At 38.4% G+C, this 26,275-nt stretch overlaps 2 protein-coding genes across 3 annotated transcripts in view; one reads left to right on the forward strand and one right to left on the reverse strand.

The window, feature by feature from the left end:
- The first annotated feature begins 1,273 nt into the window (after positions 1-1,273).
- Positions 1,274-16,630, forward strand: LOC144421988 (uncharacterized). The gene is made up of 18 exons (XM_078111635.1): positions 1,274-6,736; positions 6,897-7,085; positions 7,324-7,679; positions 8,128-8,354; positions 9,083-9,300; positions 9,763-10,011; positions 10,190-10,382; positions 10,652-10,875; positions 11,749-11,892; positions 12,069-12,188; positions 12,509-12,652; positions 13,079-13,233; positions 13,634-13,799; positions 13,981-14,177; positions 14,637-14,917; positions 15,260-15,510; positions 15,660-15,849; positions 16,055-16,630. Exons 1-18 carry the CDS (start codon positions 1,274-1,276, stop codon positions 16,339-16,341), a joined length of 9,054 nt encoding a protein of 3,017 aa, XP_077967761.1. The 3' UTR covers positions 16,342-16,630.
- A 2,915-nt stretch (positions 16,631-19,545) lies between these two features.
- LOC120325768 (homeobox protein Meis1-like) overlaps positions 19,546-26,275 on the reverse strand; it is a 41,046-nt gene continuing 34,316 nt past the window's right edge. For both annotated transcript variants that reach the window (XM_078111609.1, XM_039391929.2), the window contains exons 10-12: positions 22,177-22,235; positions 21,027-21,131; positions 19,546-20,941 (exon numbers count right to left, since the gene is read on the reverse strand). In XM_078111609.1, the coding sequence (XP_077967735.1) occupies positions 20,598-20,941; positions 21,027-21,131; positions 22,177-22,235 (508 nt within the window). In that variant the 3' untranslated portion in view covers positions 19,546-20,597. The remainder of the gene's footprint in view (positions 20,942-21,026; positions 21,132-22,176; positions 22,236-26,275) is intronic.

The following is a 26,275-nucleotide window of genomic DNA, read 5'->3' on the forward strand; positions in this document are numbered from 1 at the left end:
ATATGATAACTTCGCTCCATCTCGAATGAATGCTATGAATTCAGATTTGTTCGGTAACCAAGCACATCTAGGAAACAGCCCAATTGTGATGATGAATGACGGGAGTAGTTCAACAGATGGGCACGTACGTGTTCCGATTGCGGAGAACCTTGTACCTTGCGCGGATGGCAGCAACAGCTTCTTAGGCGGTGCAGTTTTACCAGCTGACCATTTAAAACCGTTCACAAATGCTGTATCATTGGGCGACAATCAAGAGATTTTGAAGGACCTATACCGGGACAAATTTGTTGGTGATAATTCACCCAATTACATTCAATCAGATTCTTCAGTGACTTCGTACATCCCACACACATCAAAGGATGTATTAGGTGGGCTAACACCGTGTGCTACTGACGGAGGAATATTTGGAATTGGTGAATCGAATGTGCCATCATTTGCAAAGGATATAGCAAATTACGAATATGGATCATTACCAAGCAGTGATAGTCCTGACGTTGCAAATACTCTTATAATTGGCGGATCCAGCAACGCTGGACCTTTCACACAACATCCTGTTGGATCGCCGTATCATGATGGAGCTATCGGATTTGGACCCGCAAGCCGTATGCCTGGTTTCAATAACTTGCCATATGCACCATCTAGTCCTATGTACGCTCCTTGCGGCAAAGGATATGATAACTTCGCTCCATCTCGAATGAATGCCATGAATTCAGATTTGTTCGGTAACCAAGCACATCTAGGAAACAGCCCAATTGTGATGATGAATGACGGGAGTAGTTCAACAGATGGGCACGTACGTGTTCCGATTGCGGAGAACCTTGTACCTTGCGCGGATGGCAGCAACAGCTTCTTAGGCGGTGCAGTTTTACCAGCTGACCATTTAAAACCGTTCACAAATGCTGTATTATTGGGCGACAATCAAAAGATTTTGAAGGACCTATACCGGGACAAATTTGTTGGTGATAATTCACCCAATTACATTCAATCAGATTCTTCAGTGACTTCGTACATCCCACACACATCAAAGGATGTATTAGGTGAGCTAACACCGTGTGCTACTGACGGAGGAATATTTGGAATTGGTGAATCGAATGTGCCATCATTTGCAAAGGATATAGCAAATTACGAATATGGATCATTACCAAGCAGTGATAGTCCTGACGTTGCAAATACTCTTATAATAGGCGGATCCAGCAACGCTGGACCTTTCACACAACATCCTGTTGGATCGCCGTATCATGATGGAGCTATCGGATTTGGACCCGCAAGCCGTATGCCTGGTTTCAATAACTTGCCATATGCACCATCTAGTCCTATGTACCCTCTTTGCGGCAAAGGATATGATAACTTCGCTCCATCTCGAATGAATGCTATGAATTCAGATTTGTTCGGTAACCAAGCACATCTAGGAAACAGCCCAATTGTGATGATGAATGACGGGAGTAGTTCAACAGATGGGCACGTACGTGTTCCGATTGCGGAGAACCTTGTACCTTGCGCGGATGGCAGCAACAGCTTCTTAGGCGGTGCAGTTTTACCAGCTGACCATTTGAAACCGTTCACAAATGCTGTATTATTGGGCGACAATCATGAGATTTTGAAGGACCTATACCGGGACAAATTTGTTGGTGATAATTCACCCAATTACATTCAATCAGATTCTTCAGTGACTTCGTACATCCCACACACATCAAAGGATGTATTAGGTGAGCTAACACCGTGTGCTACTGACGGAGGAATATTTGGAATTGTTGAATCGAATGTGCCATCATTTGCAAAGGATATAGCAAATTACGAATATGGATCATTACCAAGCAGTGATAGTCCTTACGTTGCAAATACTCTTATAATAGGCGGATCCAGCAACGCTGGACCTTTCACACAACATCCTGTTGGATCGCCGTATCATGATGGAGCTATCGAATTTGGACCCGCAAGCCGTATGCCTGGTTTCAATAACTTGCCATATGCACCATCTAGTCCTATGTACGCTCCTTGCGACAAAGGATATGATAACTTCGCTCCATCTCGAATGAATGCTATGAATTCAGATTTGTTCGGTAACCAAGCACATCTAGGAAACAGCCCAATTGTGATGATGAATGACGGGAGTAGTTCAACAGATGGGTACGTACGTGTTCCGGTTGCGGAGAACCTTGTACCTTGCGCGGATGGCAGCAACAGCTTCATAGGCGGTGCAGTTTCAACAGCTGACCATTTGAAACCGTTCACAAATGCTGTATTATTGGGTGACAATCATGAGATTTTGAAGGACCTATACCGTGACAAATTTGTTGGTGATAATTCACCCAATTACATTCAATCAGATTCTTCAGTGACTTCGTACATCCCACACACATCAAAGGATGTATTAGGTGAGCTAACACCGTGTGCTACTGACGGAGGAATATTTGGAATTGGTGAATCGAATGTGCCATCATTTGCAAAGGATATAGCAAATTACGAATATGGATCATTACCAAGCAGTGATAGTCCTGACGTTGCAAATACTCTTATAATAGGCGGATCCAGCAACGCTGGATCTTTCACACAACATCCTGTTGGATCGCCGTATCATGATGGAGCTATCGGATTTGGACCCGCAAGCCGTATGCCTGGTTTCAATAACTTGCCATATGCACCATCTAGTCCTATGTACGCTCCTTGCGGCAAAGGATATGATAACTTCGCTCCATCTCGAATGAATGCTATGAATTCAGATTTGTTCGGTAACCAAGCACATCTAGGAAACAGCCCAATTGTGATGATGAATGACGGGAGTAGTTCAACAGATGGGCACGTACGTGTTCCGATTGCGGAGAACCTTGTACCTTGCGCGGATGGCAGCAACAGCTTCTTAGGCGGTGCAGTTTTACCAGCTGACCATTTAAAACCGTTCACAAATGCTGTATTATTGGGCGACAATCAAGAGATTTTGAAGGACCTATACCGGGACAAATTTGTTGGTGATAATTCACCCAATTACATTCAATCAGATTCTTCAGTGACTTCGTACATCCCACACACATCAAAGGATGTATTAGGTGAGCTAACACCGTGTGCTACTGACGGAGGAATTTTTGGAATTGGTGGATCGAATGTGCCATCATTTGCAAAGGATATAGCAAATTACGAATATGGATCATTACCAAGCAGTGATAGTCCTGACGTTGCAAATACTCTTATAATAGGCGGATCCAGCAACGCTGGACCTTTCACACAACATCCTGTTGGATCGCCGTATCATGATGGAGCTATCGGATTTGGACCCGCAAGCCGTATGCCTGGTTTCAATAACTTGCCATATGCACCATCTAGTCCTATGTACGCTCCTTGCGGCAAAGGATATGATAACTTCGCTCCATCTCGAATGAATGCTATGAATTCAGATTTGTTCGGTAACCAAGCACATTTAGGAAACAGCCCAATTGTGATGATGAATGACGGGAGTAGTTCAACAGATGGGCACGTACGTGTTCCGATTGCGGAGAACCTTGTACCTTGCGCGGATGGCAGCAACAGCTTCTTAGGCGGTGCAGTTTCAACAGCTGACCATTTGAAACCGTTCACAAATGCTGTATTATTGGGTGACAATCATGAGATTTTGAAGGACCTATACCGTGACAAATTTGTTGGTGATAATTCACCCAATTACATTCAATCACACTCTTCAGTGACTTCGTACATCCCACACACATCAAAGGATGTATTAGGTGAGCTAACACCGTGTGCTACTGACGGAGGAATATTTGGAATTGGTGAATCGAATGTGCCATCATTTGCAAAGGATATAGCAAATTACGAATACGGATCATTACCAAGCAGTGATAGTCCCGACGTTGCAAATACTCTTATAATAGGCGGATCCAGCAACGCTGGACCTTTCACACAACAGCCTGTTGGAGCGCCGTATCATGATGGAGCTATCGGATTTGAACCCGCAAGCCGTATGGCTGGTTTCAATAACTTGCCATATGCACCATCTAGTCCTATGTACGTTCCTTGCGGCAAAGGATATGATAACTTCGCTCCATCTCGAATGAATGCTATGAATTCAGATTTGTTCGGTAACCAAGCACATCTAGGAAACAGCCCAATTGTGATGATGAATGACGGGAGTAGTTCAACAGATGGGCACGTACGTGTTCCGATTGCGGAGAACCTTGTACCTTGCGCGGATGGCAGCAACAGCTTCTTAGGCGGTGCAGTTTTACCAGCTGACCATTTAAAACCGTTCACAAATGCTGTATTATTGGGCGACAATCATGAGATTTTGAAGGACCTATATCGGGACAAATTTGTTGGTGATAATTCACCCAATTACATTCAATCAGATTCTTCAGTGACTTCGTACATCCCACACACATCAAAGGATGTATCAGGTGAGCTAACACCGTGTGCTACTGACAGAGGAATATTTGGAATTGGTGAATCGAATGTGCCATCATTTGCAAATGATATAGCAAATTACGAATATGGATCATTACCAAGCAGTGATAGTCCCGACGTTGCAAATACTCTTATAATAGGCGGATCCAGCAACGCTGGACCTTTCACACAACAGCCTGTTGGATCGCCGTATCATGATGGAGCTATCGGATTTGGACCCGCAAGCCGTATGCCTGGTTTCAATAACTTGCCATATGCACCATCTAGTCCTATGTACGCTCCTTGCGGCAAAGGATATGATAACTTCGGTCCATCTCGAATGAATGCTATGAATTCAGATTTGTTCGGTAACCAAGCACATCTAGGAAACAGCCCAATTGTGATGATGAATGACGGGAGTAGTTCAACAGATGGGTACGTACGTGTTCCGGTTGCGGAGAACCTTGTACCTTGCGCGGATGGCAGCAACAGCTTCTTAGGCGGTGCAGTTTCAACATCTGACCATTTGAAACCGTTCACAAATGCTGTATTATTGGGTGACAATCATGAGATTTTGAAGGACCTATACCGTGACAAATTTGTTGGTGATAATTCACCCAATTACATTCAATCAGATTCTTCAGTGACTTCGTACATCCCACACACATCAAAGGATGTATTAGGTGAGCTAACACCGTGTACTACTGGCGGAGGAATATTTGGAATTGGTGAATCGAATGTGCCATCATTTGCAAAGGATATAGCAAATTACGAATATGGATCATTACCAAGCAGTGATAGTCCCGACGTTGCAAATACTCTTATAATAGGCGGATCCAGCAACGCTGGACCTTTCACACAACATCCTGTTGGATCGCCGTATCATGATGGAGCTATCGGATTTGGACCCGCAAGCCGTATGCCTGGTTTCAATAACTTGCCATATGCACCATCTAGTCCTATGTACGCTCCTTGCGGCAAAGGATATGATAACTTCGGTCCATCTCGAATGAATGCTATGAATTCAGATTTGTTCGGTAACCAAGCACATCTAGGAAACAGCCCAATTGTGATGATGAATGACGGGAGTAGTTCTACAGATGGGTACGTACGTGTTCCGGTTGCGGAGAACCTTGTACCTTGCGCGGATGGCAGCAACAGCTTCTTAGGCGGTGCAGTTTCAACAGCTGACCATTTGAAACCGTTCACAAATGCTGTATTATTGGGTGACAATCATGAGATTTTGAAGGACCTATACCGTGACAAATTTGTTGGTGATAATTCACCCAATTACATTCAATCAGATTCTTCAGTGACTTCGTACATCCCACACACATCAAAGGATGTATTAGGTGAGCTAACACCGTGTGCTACTGACGGAGGAATATTTGGAATTGGTGAATCGAATGTGCCATCATTTGCAAAGGATATAGCAAATTACGAATATGGATCATTACCAAGCAGTGATAGTCCTGACGTTGCAAATACTCTTATAATAGGCGGATCCAGCAACGCTGGACCTTTCACACAACATCCTGTTGGATCGCCGTATCATGATGGAGCTATCGGATTTGGACCCGCAAGCCGTATGCCTGGTTTCAATAACTTGCCATATGCACCATCTAGTCCTATGTACGCTCCTTGCGGCAAAGGATATGATAACTTCGCTCCATCTCGAATGAATGCTATGAATTCAGATTTGTTCGGTAACCAAGCACATCTAGGAAACAGCCCAATTGTGATGATGAATGACGGGAGTAGTTCAACAGATGGGCACGTACGTGTTCCGATTGCGGAGAACCTTGTACCTTGCGCGGATGGCAGCAACAGCTTCTTAGGCGGTGCAGTTTTACCAGCTGACCATTTAAAACCGTTCACAAATGCTGTATTATTGGGCGACAATCATGAGATTTTGAAGGACCTATACCGGGACAAATTTGTTGGTGATAATTCACCCAATTACATTCAATCAGATTCTTCAGTGACTTCGTACATCCCACACACATCAAAGGATGTATTAGGTGAGCTAACACCGTGTGCTACTGACGGAGTAATATTTGGAATTGGTGAAGCTAATGACATAGCTCGTTATAATCATGCACCAACGTTTGACAATGACGTATCTAGCCACACCACTTCCTCTTTATATGCCGATATCGTAACTCCTCCGGAACAAATTGTTGAAGACAAACTTGTCAAATTTTCTTCCGATCTAAATGAATATTCATCCGTTCCTATATCCAATGTATGCCCCGGTGTTATTTATTTGGATGGCAAATCTGAGTGCACTGAAGGTTTTGCTTTTGACGGAACCAAATGTGTGCCTGTTGAAGATTGTCCTTGCATTAATCGAGACATAAGAAGAAAGGTTCGTTATCAGTTTTAATCAATTGCTTTCTTATTTCAAACTATTGATTGTTTTCCTAAATCGACTTCTTCAATCGCCATACTTTGTTTGTGTGCTATAAAGCCTGAACAAACGGTGTTCGATTGAATACTCGTGCTATACTAATTTATATATTTTTTAGAGTGGCTCGATTTGGAAGGAGGAAAATGGATGTGTCAATTGTATTTGTATCAGTGGTCATGCTAAATGCTCTCCTCAAGTATGTGAAATCATTTCTTGCGAAGCTGGATACGTTTTATTTCAAGCCGAAGACACATGTTGCCCGACTTGTGTGAAACTGGACGTTACCTGCCTTGAAGGAACTAAAAAGGTATCAGTGTTGCAATTTTTTTTTGCTGTTATGTAGTAATGTTTATTATTTTCTTGTAAATTGTATTGTTTGTTTGATCATAAAGTTCATATATTGTATGCAAGTCAGTGAAACAAAATTTCCATTGCATTTTTTTCTTGCATAAGTTTCCGAGATTTTTCAGTCATATTCTTCTGAACCATACGTAGAAAATATTCCTTTCGTAAAAATGACCGAAGCAATTATTCTATATTTCCAGGTTGGTGAAGTATGGTCGGAGGATTGTCAGACATGCGTTTGTACTCAAGTCGGAATTGAATGTAGTCCAATGGAATGTCCTGCATCAGTCGTTCCAGTCTGCGAAAATGGTTATCAACTAGTACAAAAAGTTGGAGGTTGCTGTCCGGCTCAAGAGTGCGTCTGTGATATGAACTTATGCAAAAATGTTGTTCCGGATTGCCCCGAGCATTACAAAGCAATACCCGTTACCAGTGATGGCGCTTGCTGTCCGGAATACCAATGTGTTTGCCAACCGGAATCATGCCCCTCTACTTTCTGTGAATCAAATGAAATGAAAGTCTATAAAGGAACAGACAGCTGCTGCTCCACGTACACGTATGTAATTAATATTTAAATCGTCTAAAAATAAACTGGAAAGCATATTTGCCGTGTGTTCAGCTAAACGAAAGTTGAAATTGAACGAAATAAATACCAAATCACTATATAAGTAACTCATACGATGCCGATTACTGATTCTTCTATTCCATGTTTTTACCAGGATAATTAGCCTTTTGTCTCACATTTTTTTTATAAAAGTCAAATAGTGTTGCGAAACATATAGATTGCGAAAGTATTCACATTTTGTAACGCTTGCTATGTTTTACTATTCATTTTACTTACATATAACATTGAAATTTTTAATATATATTTTACCTATTAAATATTTTGTTCATAGATTCAAACCATGCATTATATGCTTCTATACTTATACATTTTTGTCAAGCATTTCTACACTAGTATGGAGATAAAATACATATTTTTTTTATCTCATAATCTCACACAGGTGCGAAAGAAGTGGCTGTTTGGATACTGCTGGTGGATGGAGAAACGTTGGAGATGTGTTCACTTGTCCGCAGAATTCGTGTACCAAATGTACATGCACTGCGCACAATGTTTTGTCCTGCTCATCTGTGTCCTGCCCAGCGTCAGAAATTACCCAGTGTGCCAGTGGGGCTTCGCCTACTGAAATGTTGTCCGAAGATGGATGTTGCAGCACTTACACGTGTGATTGTAAGTAATAAACATGCTTATATTGAAGTAATGTGAAATTCGTATTTTTGTTTGTGCTGTTTTCAAGCGAATATAATTCAGTACATATAAATTATAAAATATAAGTGACTTAGTAGACGATTTATTTTTTAAGCATGTACGTTCCAGATCAATTTTAAATTGCATGATAAGTTAAGTTACTTTTTCCTTTAGTACTATCATTTCGATGTTCACAGTGTCGAATGTGGTAAATATTCTAAAAAAACATGGTGCTTTTTATTGTAAGCTATCGATGTTTTAATATATGAACACGAAAGTCACACATCGTTAACAGCAAGGCCGTAGCTGAGCACCGAGTCTGTTGAAAAGCGTTACGGAATAAAGTGTTTTCATACGGGAAAATTTTGGTTGTAATATCTTCTTCTAGCTATTTCTAAAATTTTGGTTGTAATATCTTATTCTAGCTATTTCTACAATTCTAAGTACAGAAAATTTGAAATCGAATAGTTTCTTAATTACGGAGAAAAGCGATATATTCCCACCAATAACAACAATCCCAATAACAAGAACATCAGCAACAAGTTAGCAAAACAAAGTCCACTTGATGTTCAATTATTTATTCTCAAGGGGCCGCGGTGCACATGAGGTATTTTTTATGAAAGCACTGACCAATAGTTTAGCAATCGTTTTCTGACAACAAACAGTAGAAGATAGAAAAGTTTTTACACATTTTTATTCAATTATTCAAGGCTATTGCGGAGGTATAGATCTATCATGGAACACGTTCGACGAAAAGTACATCAGCTCCGGCGATTTAGGCACAGCGTTACTCGTTGAGGATTCTACAACTAAAGAGTTCAAAATTTATATCACCAAGATGAAATGCGGTGCTCTTGCATGTGTGGATTATTTAGAGTTGCATGATAATGTTGGTTCTAACGTTTTGAAAATGACATCCGACGGCAAGGTAAAAATATTATGTCTATAATAATCAGCTTGACTTATTTTAGCTTCATTGATTTTTGAATTTTATTGAATTGCGTTGATATCCATTATTTTTGTGATGTCAAGTACTCCTTGTAATCTTGGTTTGGATCAAGGTATGTTCAGCACATACTCCTCACTGTTGTGGCGCTATGGCGCTATATGAATATAACAAATTCTCTCGAATAAACCGATCGAGCCTGTATTTACGTTGATCGTGATGCAACCCTTGGTTTCAATGTACTTTAATGTTGACTTTACGAAACTATACGCGACATTGCTCAATGCTTGAGCGCGGTAAATAAAACCTATGCAAACCAGATTGATAGATGTGTACATTAAACATGGAAAGACCAAAACGATATAGTGTAAAAATGTATATAATTTGGTATCATATTCAAATATGGGTCGTGTTTGTTTTTAAATTTCATATTATTTCTTTTAGATTTACATCGACGGAGCTGAGGTCCACGTAGAAACCTCAGGAACATTACGTAAGAAGGGATTCCGAATTACCAAAGACATAAACAACAAACTTGCGGTTAATATGCTGTCAACCGAGATTCATTGTACACTCAGTGAGGGAGGAAGAGCTTGGTCAGTAACAGCTCCATCTAATTATCGTGGAAGAACAGCAGGACTTTGTGGATTATGTGATGGTGTGAAAGACAACGACCTCTGGGATGGATTCCAGGTAAGGAGTCGCATAATTGCAAATACCCTCAGACTTTATTTCTATTTAACTTCGTCTTATATCAAATTGTGTTGTATTTCACTGGAATATATATGGTGTTGACGTACTCAATATGCAAATACTGATTTTGGAAATCTGCCGCAAAAATATAAATATTTCATCTTTCAACTTCACTAAGGTTGTATCAACTCCTGCTGAGTTCATAAGTTCGTTCGGTGTGAATTTGGAAGAAAACGTCATCGACGTTCCGGATATTTCAACAGTGTCTTATGAAATTTCACAAGCTTGTTACCAACATCTTGATATTTTCGCATCATGCCCGGTCAGCAAGAATCTGTACGTGGAGGCCTGCATCATTGATTTAAGCAAAGGTATACCCAGTGAAGAAAAATTATCTTTTTGAATTTCAAACAAAAACATAAATGCAAAGTGGCATCTATGAACTATTTGAAATACCATTACATGGCTGAATAAGTAAATTAAAATGATTTTTCTTACTCACTAATTTTTTATTACGATCATATAAGTGTGATAATGGCAGAGGAATCTCCATAATGTCCAATTTTAATTTTATTCATTATATTATTATCATAATATTATTATTGATATCAATAGCATATTCAATTTTGGATTAATTAAGGTGGAAGTGCCTGTGATGTATATGCCGAATTAGCATCTGCCTGTCGCGTTGCTGGACACTGTATCGAGTGGAGAACAGGATCACATTGTCCATACACTTGCCCTTCAAATATGGAATACAGAGCATGTGGATCTAGCACGCTCAGAACATGTCAAAACTATAAAGAATTCAATACAGTCGAAGCAACGTTCGACGTTGAAGGATGTTTCTGCTCTGACGATATGGTGAGATATTTGTAGCCTCAGCCTATTCGAATCAAATAACTAAACTTATTATCTTTCTAAAAATGATTGCTGTCAGTGTCAGTGTCAGTGTCAGCTTCGTTAATAAACAATGTAGTAGATTAGGAAATATCAGTAAGCTAAGGGGGATTTTGACAATTTTAGGAAGGCGCCACGACCTAGCAGGTAAAGCGTTATTAACTGTGTTGCCATTGCAGACTACACAACTTGGGTCCAAATCCAATGCCCCAACCTAACCCAGGGTGTAATAAATTGGCTATAGGCAATATCGAATCGGAAAGATTCTGGTCCTCTCAAATAATAGTAGTTCGTCACCTATTGCAAGATATCATTGGATGCTCGTATGGGGCCTTGTTCAGGGTGTGACTAGGCGTCGTTATTCAGAAGGTAATTCACCGCCTTTCACCGTTTTAATACTTTCTTTTTTTATGCCTGATGACGATATGTGATGCTGTCTGTCGTCCACTTTGCATTGGTTTATCAGTGAAACAGTGAAATTTCCACTGAAAATTTCCACTGAAGTTGTATTTCTGTTTGAATGGATTTTTTATGTTTTTCTCGCTATTGGACTTGTTTATTTACACGTTCCAAATGTAATTTTATTAATTAATTAAGCTTATGGTAATTACGGTAATTGAGCTTAACTTAATGGGAATTCTATTTAGGGTTAACGATACTATAAAGTTTGGGAACCACTGGTATAGACCAAGGCTGTATTTTACTATGCTAACTTAGCGTAATCTGAACCAATGGACATGTGGTCATTAAGCCTCCAACATAGTTGGTTTTGAAGGGTATAAATTACTAATATTGTGTGTACTAATTCATTAGTATATTGTATTTTTTTTTCACAAGGTTTCCATTGACGGAGTGTGCTCTAAATCTATCGAATGTCCAGTTTACACTGATGAAATCGGTGTAACTCATTGTGCAGGAGACATCTGGATTAGTCACAGTGATGCATGTACTGTTGTAACCACAACATCTGATGGAACATTGGTATGAAAACGAAATATTATATAAATATATTATATAAATGTAATATTATCACAAAGCATTAAGTACAAATACAAATTAAACACTGAAAATAATCCTTGAATGACCAACATGTTTGCAACAAAGAAAGTTATCAAATTACGGAATCCATAGGTTTTAAGCCCGGACTTTAATTGCAGGTACAAACTCCTGTTGTATGCCCAGAAGAAAAGAAATGCGCTGATGGTGAGACGCAAGTACAAGTGGGTGCGGACGAATGCTGCACGACGTATGAATGTATTCCTTCCGAAAAATGCCAAGTGAGTGAACCATAATTCTATGTTTTTATGTGATACTTAAATTCTGTTATATATCTTTCTTACTTGAACCCATTGCCGAGGTAGCCAGCCCTTCTGAACATCTTTTATATTTGTTTTGTTTTTATTTTTCGTATTTTTTGTATGTGATTTGCTCGCCGCGTTGACTCAAATTTATTATTTATTTAAAAGAAAAACCTACCTCTGGGTCAAGCCAGCGTTACTGGCAAATGCATCAATGTTTTTGTAATAAAATTGGATAAAGACCTATGATGATTCGCTGAGGTGTATTAATACACTGATGAATTAATGATTTTATTTAGGACGTTACCTGCCCTGTGTACGATGTATTCACATGTGCGGCAGGAGAAGAAGTGCAAGCAATTGTCCATGACGAATGCTGCGTTGAAATGACATGTGTCTGCAACAAGAATACCTGCCCAGTGTTGCCTGATCCAACATGTGAAGTTAGTAGCATATGTTGGTCTAATATACGAGAGAGCAGTGCACAAATATAATTCCACAAAGTTCTTACACATAGACTAAAGTCATCTAAATGTGGCGTTACTTTACCACTCTCCCTGAAATCAAACACCAGTAAATACAGACGGTTAGACGATTAGCAAACGTTGGGATAAAAGAACAAGCTTTTTATAATTATCAAAAACATGAAAATTATTGAAAAATAAGTCTTCTTGGAGACAATTTGTCTTTAACTACTGAGTATATGATGGGTATTATGGGAAAATTGGTATTACAATATTGTACCTGATCACCAAATTAGTATTTGCATAAACTGTTTGAATTGACAATTTTCAAAAACTGAGCCCAACTCACTGTATATGTAAGTAAATGTACTTACGACCAATAACATTCTATTTCGTTCTTCGTAGGAGGGCGAAGTTTTGGTAACGAAGTCATCTGAATGCTGCTCGACTAAAGTATGCGAATGTCATGCCAACACATGCACAGTACCAACTTGCACTGGGGAAGGTTATCATCTTTCATTGGTCTCTTCTGGAAGATGCTGTCCAGTTTACGAATGCATGTAAGAGCTGATAATGTTAACGTCTGATCAAAGATTTCTAGAGCCTAGGTTAATTTTCCCGTGAAATTTTGTCTTAACGGATGCAAACGAACAAGTATGGCTTGTTGCAAACTAGCATAATAGTGTGGGTTAATGTATACATTTTGTAAAAACGGACAAATTAGCTCGTTGTCATTGTTGTGACTTGACTCGCGTACGTTACCAAAGATTATAATCGCATTGTGATACTCCATGAATTAATTATCCATGGCAAATTCTCCCAGACAACAGAATCCAAACGCATATTTAAATGAATATCGCAATAGACAATGTGAATATTACTATTTGACTTATTCGATGAATTTTATTCTCCTTATTTTTTTCGAATGTAGAATTAATTTCATCCGCTTTGTCTTTTTAGCTGTGATCGATCATACTGTAGCGAAACTGTTATGCCAACATGTGCACCTGGTGAAACAGCTCAACCCAAACGAACATCTGAATGTTGCGTTGTTTACGAATGTGTTTGCGACGAATCCACTTGCCCAAGTGCAATTGAGTATTGCCCAACAGGATATAAAGTTAAGGTATAGCCAAATAGCTTTTGGGGTATTTTATTTTGCATATTATGTACTTAAAGAATAAGTTTCAATTGCACTCCATTCAATTTTACCTTGTACAAACAGGGCATAGAAATAGCCTGGTTTAATTGAATATTTCCAATGCTACATTTGGTTATTAGAAATGAAATCGTTCACATCGTTTCAGAAAACAATTGTTGAAGACGCTTGTTGTAAAGAGATAGTTGAATGCGAATGTGACGAAACTGCTTGTCCAGCCGCTTTGGATATCAGTTGCGATGCGACCGCTGGATATAAACTGATCACAACCATTACACCACGATTTGCATACAGCCTACCAAGCTGTTGCCCAGTACAGTATGAACGTATTTGCGTTTGTGACAGGTGAGTTTTCACTCTCTATCATTTTTATGATAAATTACTGTACTTGAATTAATTTTTTAATTATCACCAAAATTTATTTTGATTACTAAGGGATAAAAGTTGCCCGCTGTCAAACTACATGGCCACTGGAAATACAAAATGCTTTGATTTAAACAAAAACGAACATTTCAAGTTCTTTTGAAAGTGACAGCAACTACTCATTCACTCAAAAAAGTCATCTTGTTATTATAAAACTACTTTCAAATTCGGAAACATATATATTATTTTTTTGCATCAATGCATATTCCGAATTTGCGGTGCGTGCTATTGAGTGATGATTCAAATGCCAAAGTACCGTAAGTGCGATTACTAAGACGAGAGGCAATAGGAATGTGTCCAATAAAGACTACGACCATCTAAAAATCTTGAAAACCAGTACGGTTTGGGACTATTTACTACAATCTTTATCATTCATTTCAGTTCACTCTGCCCAGTCGTCAAGGAACCAGTTTGTGGCAAATACGAATCTGTCGTGTATGAACAAACTTCCGCATGCTGCACAACACCACAATGTGCTTGTGACCTTCATAAATGTGATTCCGGCAGTACCTGGTGTCCAACAAACAAACATGCTACCGTTTCCCTGGTAGACAATTGCTGCGAAGAAGTCGTTTGCGAATGCAACAAGTGTGAAGCACCGATTGAATGCAAAGCAGGATGGGTTGTGAAGGACGTTAAGGACGATTGTGATTGCATAATCAGTAAGTTGAATTGTTGAATATTCAGACAATCCATGCATCATCTGGAGCGTTGAATTATTTTTCATTGCTCTCTCATTTTAGGTATTTGTTAATGGAAAGGCAATAAAAACTACGCTTGTCAGAATTATAGATAATTGATGGAAAGGTAGCAATAGACCCAAATTGTATTGTGTTTATTCAATTCAACATTTAAATCAAGTTGTTGTTCTATCTCTGAATAGTGTATTGCAGTAAAGTCACCACCAACACGATTTGGCATGATTATTTGTAAGACTAGACTTGAGTACTTGGGGTTGCAAATTAGTAGCTTTCTATGTAATACTGTATTACTTTGTTCAACAGGAACTTGCGAGGCACCTAAACATTGCGTTTACAATGGCGAGACACATGAACCAGGCTCCAGTTGGACCGAAGACCTTTGTGTGGAATGTACATGTTCGAGCACTACTAACTCGCTTGGTGAATATGAATCTGAATGCAGAGACATCAAATGCGGAACATGTAGTTCAGGATTCACATACGTTCCTGTTGCTGGAAGCTGCTGTGGAGATTGCGTGCCTATCACTTGCCATCACGACGGGGCTCAATATGCTGTGAGATATACATAATAACTCAAATATTTTATTTGGATATACTTAGTTACAAACACTAGTCTCGTGCGATGGAGATTTATGGTTCTATTGATATATATTAAGAATTTTGCCAATGGGTTGAATTAAATATTTTAACGTTTTGTCTAAAGGTTGGTCAATCCTGGGCTCAGGACGACAATCTCTGCACAACATGTACTTGTGAAATGAACCCAGACACCGGTGAAGTTTATACTACATGCTTAGACACGACTTGTCCACCCATTGATCCATCATGCCCAGCGGACAAAATATTGACCACTCCAGATGGCTGCTGCACGTATTGCGACCCAACTAGAACTAGTGAGTGTTTTTCATGACATATTTCTCTTTGTATATCATTCAAATACCTCAGATTATTTGTTTCAGTCAGATTTGCAAATATTTATTTGATTTATCCCTTTATTTGGGGTTATATTATAGTTTCTCGCTTTCAAAGTCATGCATGTATTGGTATGAAGATTTCATTATTGCTGTCGATTGTTAACAGTGATTATTTTTTACGCAGTTCCAACAGAATGCTCGCCGATGCCATTGTTGGCCTCATACTTAGAATACGAGGGATGTTCCAGTGATGAGAAGGTCACATTGTCAACTTGTACTGGAAGCTGCGTGAGCACATCAACATTCTCGCTCGAATCAGGAAATTTTACGAAGTCTTGCAGCTGTTGTACTGCTGTTGATAGCAAAGAAGTCGAAGTCAATCTGAAATGTCCGGATGGATCGGTTATCACAAAGACGTACAAATCAGCAACAGAGTGTCAATGTCATGCATCAGTGTGTGTTGAACCTTGAATACATCGACGACGTTTCTCTTGTGTATATACATAGATAGTTGAACTTTATTTTGGTCATATAGTTGTAACTCACCTTGCCATACTTGAACTTATTCACATATCAGCATGCGCTTCTTTTGTTTTAGCCGACTTAAAAAAAGTAGAATATATATATATACTATATTTCTTCATATGTTTACATCGTGAGTTTTGTTCAGTGCAATTATTATCTAACAAAAGTATAGTGCCATTTTATCATTTCTTGTATGGTAAGAAAAATAATAAAATCATCCTGCAAATTAAACAAACTGTCTTTTGGTTTACATCGAACAGGAACTAGGTGGGAAATTGATAATCAGGATAAAGTCGACTGCGAGTATAGATATTACATGTGTCCACGATCTTTGATATAAAAAATAAGAAACTTTGTAGAAAGCATTGAGAGGTTTCCATTCTCATTTTGTGAATGATTTTGCTATTTCATTCAGAAATACATCTAAAGGAAAACCCTCCATCGAAAAATGATAACTGAGTTATTTGATTTATTGTTAAATTATAGAAACACGACTAAAATTTGACAAATTATATACAAAAATGAGGAAATATTTACAATGCTTGAAAAAGGCGACTGAATTACGGCAGAATTTCATTTTCGTAGAGCATGGGTCGGCAACCTACGGCCCGCGGAGTAATATAACGCGGCCCGCGAGGTTTCACTTAATTATAGTAAACAGCTGTTTTGACGATTTTATACTTTACGTAACAGAATTTATTGTGAGACACATGTAGACTAAAGTATATTATAATCTAACAAGTATAAAATTCACAAGCACTCGTTTAATGAGCCTATAATTAAATTATAATTAGACAAACGCGACAAAACGCAGAAAAATTGATGCTAAGTGCAAAGGGTTCGATGGCGCCGAAAATATTAAAAGGAATTTTTTTGAGATGCACAATGAGGAAATAAATCTATATTCTATTCGAGATATGTATCACTGCTTCATTCTTATTATAAAAAGTATCCTCCGTTCGGTTTTCAAGTTTCTAAAAATGTGTGCGGCCCGCCAATGGCTTGCAACCCTTAATTTGGCCCGCGAGCGACGAAAGGTTGCTGTTGAGTATAAACATTCGTGATATACGGTATATACTCTTTTTCATATAAAATGGACATGAGATACAAACCAGCGACTTAAACCTTCAAATGTCTTGGCAAACAAAATCAGGTAAAATGTTAGTAGGCCTAATGAAGTAATATACAGAGATTCTGCTGCTTGCGAAGTCGCAAAACTGCATTTTCTACTCTTTGTCGCAATTGCGTCAGTCCTTAGAGCAGTGCTCGTCAACCGGGTATATAGTACCCAGGGTGTACCTAAAAGTTTGAATGATGTACCACATTAATAGGGTGTACCGTACCGAATGTTGTAAGATACACACTATCACACGATATGCGTCCAACCCGGGAAAGACTTTCGATGGCTGCTCATTTTCAAGATATCCTTTGGCTTGCAAAATTGTCTTATCTAACAGCCATATTTAAAATCACAAATCAGTTAAATTTATCGAGGGGGAAAGGATGTGATAATTTTGAAGCTAGTAGCAAGATTGAATATTTTAAAATGAAATTGTGGCAGAATATTGTATCAAAATGTGATTTTTTAAATTTGGAATGGTTGGACTATTTCACTGAGACTTATGAACGGGAAGATGGAAACCAAGATGAGATCAATTGTTCATATATACTGTGTTTCCCCGAAAATAAAGCCCAGCCCAAACGTAAGACCTAGCCTGGATTTTTAAAATGATCTCAATATAAGCCCCCCCTTCAAATAGGACCTACTCCTTAGTCGGTACTCGGTAGCGAATTTTTTTTGATCTATCCAATAGCATGACATCTATACGTTTCAAATGATTAATAATCTATATTTAGCAGTTATTTTAAATAAGAACGTGTTATTTATGAGTAGTAAGTATATTTGAAAATTTCGTAATTCTCTACTTTGTAATTTTGTTTTTGATGAATAAAAATAAAAGTATAGAAAGAAAAGAAAATGAAGTAAGACCTTGTCTTATCATCGGGGAAACACGGTAAGCATCTTGATGTGCTACTGCTAAACTTCGGAGCCTATTTTTCGGATGTTGAGTATCAGTATCTTGTTTCTCTAATATGGGCCATTCAGCCAGCCATTTACAAGTGGAGAGGTTGCTCTTGACTAGATAGCTGGTGAAATACAATCAGATCTTTTACAAAAGGCAGAGTTCAACACATATAAAAACGACAACTAATTTTAAGCAGCACTATTAGGAGTTCCCGAGTATCGCAATCTTTCACAAAAAGCTCTCACCATATTCGTCCGAATGCCTACAGCCCTACGACATACCTTTCCAAACAAGGGTTGTCTGCACTCATTGAAATTAAATCCTGAAAAGAACAAATGACCGATAGAATCCAACAGCAACGGTCACATTAACTAAATAATAAATTATTGCGTCAACATAAACATATATAACTTCTAAATATTGAGTTTTTTTGTATTAAAAATGTAGGACGAGCGGGGTATAACAGATTTTAAGAAATGGTTGAAAGGGTGTATCATTACAAAAAAGGTTGACGAGCACTGCCTTAGAGTCATCTACATATTGGCTAAAATACTTCAGCACTGAATAGTAATCACGCTCCACGCCCACAGGTCTTGGACCAAGTTTTGTGCAACGATGTCCACAACCTCGGCATATCGTCTATCATTATGCCTAATTGAAAATGCGTATAGACCGCATTTAGCCATTCTCCTGCTGATCATCTGCGAATTTTAAAAACGATATCGACGCTCTACATTCCTATAAAGAGTTGGGTTTCTGTGATAGTGTTGGCGGTTCCCTCTGATTTGGGATAGCAATGAAATGGGCTTAGACTCTTTCTATCTTACAATACTGAATTTACCTCACTGAATGCTAATGACAAAAATACTTGTTTATAATCTATGCCTTAATATACCCTAGACGGCGCTCCAGAAGTGTGTGTATATGGAGGTAACTATTTTTTTGCCTACATTACATCAAGCTGAGTATAAGGACGGAAGCCTATGGGCAGCGGGTATATTCGCTTGGCTAATATAGACAGTCTCCGGGAGTACTCCCTTAACAGCTAAAGCATGTTTTGCCAAAAGTAAAAATTTTACATTGGGAATGGTGCAGTGCAATTTCAGAAATCAAACCAAAAAAACACGATCGCCTTTACCCTTTATTAAAATTCTTCGTTCTTTGAGTCGATAGAATAAGAATACTGGAAATTTAAGAATAACAATATTAATAATAATAACAATAATAGTAAACAATAGAAAAGAATCAATGTTAAAAAGAATGTAAGAAAGCTCATCGTAAGAGCAAAAAATGAAATACAAAAACAAAGAAACGGTGCTTGTGAATGTTGTGAACAATAAAAATAATAATGAAAACACATTCGACACATGTATAATAATCTGGAGGTTTATTACATTGATTAGTTTTAATTATTTGTGTGAACTGAGCAACTGTTGCAACTTTATCTTCCAAATACAAATTTGTTTACTCCCTTTAAAATTTTTATTTCTGATAGCATTTCCCCAGCGTCCCTGAGCTACAAGGATAGACAATATTTTTTGTGCGTTTTTAAGGATACAAATTGGCCCCATTCCAAAGCACTTTCACGGACGCAGAGGAAACAACTTAAAATTTTTACGGTAGTAGTTAAATGTCATTTAAGTTCTAATAAAAAATAATCCAGTGTTTGGACCAAATTCTGCGCTTATATTTATTGTGGCGTAGGGAAACCCTTGTAAACGGGTTGAATTTGAAATTACTTCTTGACCTTCCACGCTATTAGATTATAAAACTATTTATATAAATTCTTAAAAATTCTGCGGGTCATGAAGTTTGCTCTCCAGGAATTTTGTTATTCTGTACATTATTGTAAAATCAAGTATCAATCGCAATTAGTCCAATCCTACAGGAAACTGTTATAGAAATCAAATTTTACGTTCTCGATGATTGACTGAATTTGATGTCATCGTCGATGATAAAATGAATTGTATGTCATTCTGCACATACGGCATCAGTATTTGAAATCATGGACGGCTTCTTTGAATATAAACCAGGGTGTTTTCGTAGTTTTCCGCGATGGTACAGTTGGGACTTCATCCGACAATCGACATCACATGTGAGATCTTTACGCGTCGCCAACAAACATGTACTCGGTTATGGCCAGCACGAGTAAGCTTCACTCTTGAACACAAAAGATCAATTTTGTTCAACGCCAGCAATAGTTAACACGTGAGAGCCAGGGTACCGATATGATTCACTAAAGCTGCCTGTCGGGCTTTGTCCGGGGTGATGGCTATGAGAATGTCCGAGACCCGGTCCAGTGTGATGAGGCATCATCATCGCTGCTGCTGCAGCAGCGTGCGGATTTGGGTACTGGCCTGGAAGCAGCGCCATAGCCTGTGTGTGTACCGGGGGTGGCCGTAATTGATGAGATAGGCCGCCAGCTCCTGCTCCGTGATGATGATGGTGCGATGGTGACATCGTTACAGAAGGATTAAACTGCATGTTTCTAGCTGCCATCATGTCTGCCGCTTGCATTCCTATAATACATAAAACAAAAATTATTATTATAAAAAATTAGTCGCACAAGTGTAATACTGGATGATTAAAGTATAAATACCGCACCTGATGGCCAGCCGTATTGCAATGGCATGTGAGGGCCTTGTCCTTCCATCAAGAATCCACCCATGGGTTGACCATCAGGACTGTAACCGCCCATTGCACCACTCACTAAAACAAAAGAACAATATCAATTTTTGCAAATGCACTAACGCATCAAGCATATTAAATAAATGGGGGGAGATTTTAGTATCTCAAATGCAAAAAATAATAAAAAATTGGCAGACGTAAAACATGGCATGATTAGGCATATGTAATGAAAAGAAACAGAACTTCAACGTCTGGTACGAAAATACTACAAACGGAAAGATACCAATGTTTTAGCTCCGTCCAAACTTCGATTTCTTATGTTTGCATGATCCTCTTCAAGTATGAACTTACATGATATGCGCATTTAACGAAATACGTATGTCTCATACTTGCGGGAATATTCAAACGATTCAGAAAATGCTTTTTGATAACGGAATCTTTTAGATCAGCGACATAATATATCACTTAGATATAATGAAATATTAATAAGCATACAAGTTTTACTGCTAAAAGGTCGTCGATTAGAAACCGAGATAAAAATACGCGACATTATAAGGAAACGACTGGTGAACGGTCAACTAAAAACTTTCAAGCTTTTAGTATTCTCTGCATTTCGCAACTATTACTGGCTAATGTTACGATTTTGGGCAACAAAACGTAGGTAGGAAATACTTTTTATATGCATATCAAACTATATCGCGTTTTTAAAGATTGTGTATGAAGCACGAGGAAAAGTAACCATTCAAACGCACGATAAAAGTACATTTTGTACTGCTATTCACAAACAATCTGACAAAAATTATTATTGAAGCCAGCGAGAAAAACAAGTCTAATTCATTTCAATACCAACATTTGGATATTTTGTACAAAGCCCCCGCCACTGATTCAAAAATGTGAAATTGGAGGAAAACACCCCGTCACGTTTTAAAATAAAAATTAGTAATTATCCAGTTAGGATTAGGAATGATTTGAAAATTTGAATTTTCAGCGCAATCTGCATTCCTAACCCTAAATTTATACCTACTATTTTTTTTATTTTGAACGTTGGCGGGATCTTTGTACAAATAATCCCACAATTTTCCGGAATAAATATCAGGGCGAATAGATAAAATGAATACAAACAAACCTGCTCTATTTGATTGGTCAATCATGGGTTGCACGATTCTCCGCCTTGCATTGATAAACCTAAAATAAAAATGGAAACACTTTCAAAATAATATGTGAAAGCACTAAATATTTGTTTGAAAACAATACCTGCCATGAACATATTTTAATAATGATATGACGATAGCTATTTATAAAAAAAAAATGGCGGGATGAAATAAAACTACCACATACAAGGAAAGTTACTTCTGCTGTTGAAATTTTAATCGATAAACCTTTCAGTAACGAAGTTAAATTATAATGAAAGCACACTGTACAACTTTCATCCGTCTTTATTATCGCATTGCACTGAAAAGATAACTATCTCGGCAATTTTGCGCTACCCACTGCCTACCAGAAATCGGAACGATAATCAGGAAAATCTATGGAGCGCATCGAGTACATCTGTTGTTCTGTAGCTTAGCAAAGAAAAAGCATTTTTCTCGCAAATGCATTAACAACAATAGCAAAGGAATTCCCATTTCTATAGTGTACCGCCATCGAAGCAAGACACAGTCGAAAGGGGAGGCGGTGTTAGGTTACGCTATGACAGAACCCCAGCGTGAACTTTTCACATCGTACGGAGCGTTCGACTAAGGGTCACAAACAGGTTGCATAGTAGAAAACTATCAAAAAAAGCACTATATAAGCATACTATATTCGTCACATAAAATTAAGTTTAATAAAAATCGATGACTGGCAAGTGATCCAGTACCGACTTTAGTCTACGGATTGAGCATCACTTTGTGGTATACAAAAATTTGTGGTTTTTGCCGGAGATGATTGTTGTCAAAAACTGTTGTGCATTCTGTCGAATTAATTGCGCGTGACCGTGTTCCACGAAAGGTTTCATTGAGCATGTCCGACCGAGTTCACGAAAAAAACCATTGGCTCCACAAAGAAAAACAATTCATTAAACGTACTAGCGTTGGCGAGGACGACTATAAATGGGCTTGTAACACTCATACTGATGATGCCATTACAGGAACTGTTATACGCACTTCCGCGCGACTATTAATTCAAATTAAAATACTTGTGGTATTGTGGAGATCGTCCGTAAATGTGACTGATAATTTGTGCTGATGTAAATTTTTCAGGTTGAAAAATGTTTTGCCCCAATCACACCACCTACTGAGACAGCGGCTAATTGAGTTTTCTCATTAGCATTGAGTTATCGGTAAACCGCTGTTAATCCGGCGATAACTAAAAACAAAATTTTGGGGCTCAGCCAGACGCCAACACTCTTAATAGTGGGGACCCCCGCTTGAGATAAGGTAATTGCATCTAAGGTTACGGTTGAATTGTCAATGGCTGACCATTTTACATAACATTAGTAACACAACAAGGAGATGTACGAGTGAATTTAATATAGAACGGCAAACAATATTATATAACTCTCATCTTTGAATGAGCTGTGGAACACCTAATAACAAGGGAAGACGTCGTGTACACGTAAGGATTTATGAAATACGACCGACGATATTCTGACAGGTACTCAGTTTCACCCAAGCGCGTAGTTTGTTTTGTGGGTGCAATAATGGGATAAAAGCTGAGTGGGGTGATTCGCGATCGAGCGAAAGTTTGTCGACGCGGGTCATTGCAAGTATCAAAGTTGGAACGTGTTTTCAATTTTTCTAATTTTCAAATCTTTCGCTTCTGAATGGTTTCAACTAAATCCTATAACAAGTATCGACAATAGCCGCAAATAAATTTGGTCTAAAATTGAGTTTATGAGTACGCACACCACCTAAAACTTTAATACGTTATTTTTCTGTGAGTCAGTAAAACCGTATCAGGATTGCTGGCTTTCTGGCAGAATGTATGGGGTATCCAAAACTTGAATGTAATGAAGTCGCGATATCTATATTATATTGTCTAAATTAAATATTGTGGTGGGCATGATACAGATCGTGCGTGAAATACGTGATACCCAATTGTCCGGCTACCCCACCTGGGTAAAAAGCAGTATACCACCTGCTGCGCCAAAATATAAACGTTCGATATAATGTCCAGGTGACCCATTTGTAAGCCGATGCCACATTGAAACGTCACGTACATCTGATCCAGAAATATTCTCTCGCGACACGCCTATTAGATATAGCTGCGTGCCACCATGACACGAGCTGCTGACGAAAGACGAGACCTAATGACAAAAACGTCACACTGGTTTCAAAGTTACATACCTCTAGGTGGCGATATGGTTCGACAAATAAGCAGCCTACCGCAGTAAAGTCCGCGCTAAAGGTATTGAAAGGCTAACCCGCGTTCCACTAGGATAATGTTTTGTGAATCGATGACCCTAAAATGACACCGGTGTTAGTGATACAATACAAGCTGTTACAGTATATATTATATCGTTATGGAGTGATGTTATTTGTTGAATTTACGAGTCATTAACCATCCATTTCCGAAATCCCGCAAAGTTGCTTTCCCAGCTCATTCATTAGGAAATTTAAGTTGGTAGCCAATACCGCTTCAGATAAAGAAAAAATTGCCTGATCATAATAACAATTTTTAATATTTGAACTTGGATTAATTGTGTGAGACTCGTTACTCAGACGACATCACTTACAGAAATTAAATTACGCTTACTTTCCAATAAATTTCATAACAGCAAAGTCATTTTTTGTATTCAATACATTTTTTCCTTTATATTCTGAATTGGTGCTTGATATTTTATGATACTTTTCGCTAACAGCAAGACTCTTGACCAGTGGTTTTAAACCACGGGGTTCGGCTAGTACAGTCCAGGAGTTCCGCGAGTTTTCATTCAAATCCGATTCAAATATGTCTATTGTTTGAGAAAAATTAAATCAGTATTAGGTTTGCCACTAATATTGAACATGCTCCACCTAAAGACCATTTTTTTGCCAGTATTAGATTCGCTTTTATACATATTTATAGCTCATATAATTAAACCATTCCACAGGGGTTACTTGAGCAGCCTAGAAGTTTTACCGGCGTTCCTCTCCACCAAAAAGGTTGAAAACAACTGCTCTAGCTAGTAGACTTTCAAAAGTAACGGCATTTTTTCGTTTCAGCATATAGCCCATCAAATTTAATCCAAGGCGAACATTGGGACATTGGATTTGATTTGAAACAAGGTCTTGATTCTACAATGTCTAACGTCGCAGGAGCGTATAAAAACATATGTAACAAAATGAACAAAATTGAACATAATTGCAGATTATATACAAGTGAATTAAGATGATACAACATTCCAGCTATAAGGGTGGACCATGATGCGTGAGAATATCAACTTTTTAATAGGAAACACACGTAAATTAGAACCAGAGCGGAATGCTCATATAGGTGGGCACGGAGACCAAAATGTGGTAGAACGGGTATGTTGTAATCCTTCGTAGTCTTTTCAACTTCGACTGAACTACACACCGCAGCGATAACGAACGCAAACGCCGAATTGCCATTTTTAATTTTGATGACGTAATTACAGACAAAAAAAACGAATCTCATAAAGCTCACATAAATTTGAAATAAATAAAAGTAATAGCATTCCATCGACAACAACAATTTTTAATCACGGAAAATTTCAAAGCAATAAAGACAAATGCGATTTTTTTTATACTAACGAGAAAAAGAACTATCACAGCATAATACCAAAACGGTATATCGGTCCATTTCGTGTCCAACTACAAAAGTACTTTACACGGCCGTATTCTGTTGAGATTTAGCGTTGCTGAATAAAGGCCTTTCAACTGAGACGTGACCGAAGTTTAGTAGTAGGCCAATCAACAACAATTTTTTTAAATTCACTATAAGAAACCAGCGTTTGTAAATCCAAATTGCAAACAGTACGTGATAGCCCCCGCACGAGAGCAATCCTATAATTCTTATTTACAGTAACGAAGATTAAAATTTTAAGGGCGTGACCTTTGAAGTCGTGAAAACGGCTGACGAATGATTGACTGCTGTTCCTTCAAATACAAAACGACTGGTGAATTCATTTTTCGAGTAGTAAATTCTATTTTTAGCCATCACCATCATCAATAGCCATAAATGATTCAAACGTATTCTTCAGGTAGGCGTTGCAGTCGAAAAGTAAATTGTGTTGCCCGCCAAAT

This window comes from Styela clava, chromosome 4 (assembly GCF_964204865.1).
Source record: "Styela clava chromosome 4, kaStyClav1.hap1.2, whole genome shotgun sequence".
Lineage (NCBI taxonomy): Eukaryota > Metazoa > Chordata > Ascidiacea > Stolidobranchia > Styelidae > Styela > Styela clava.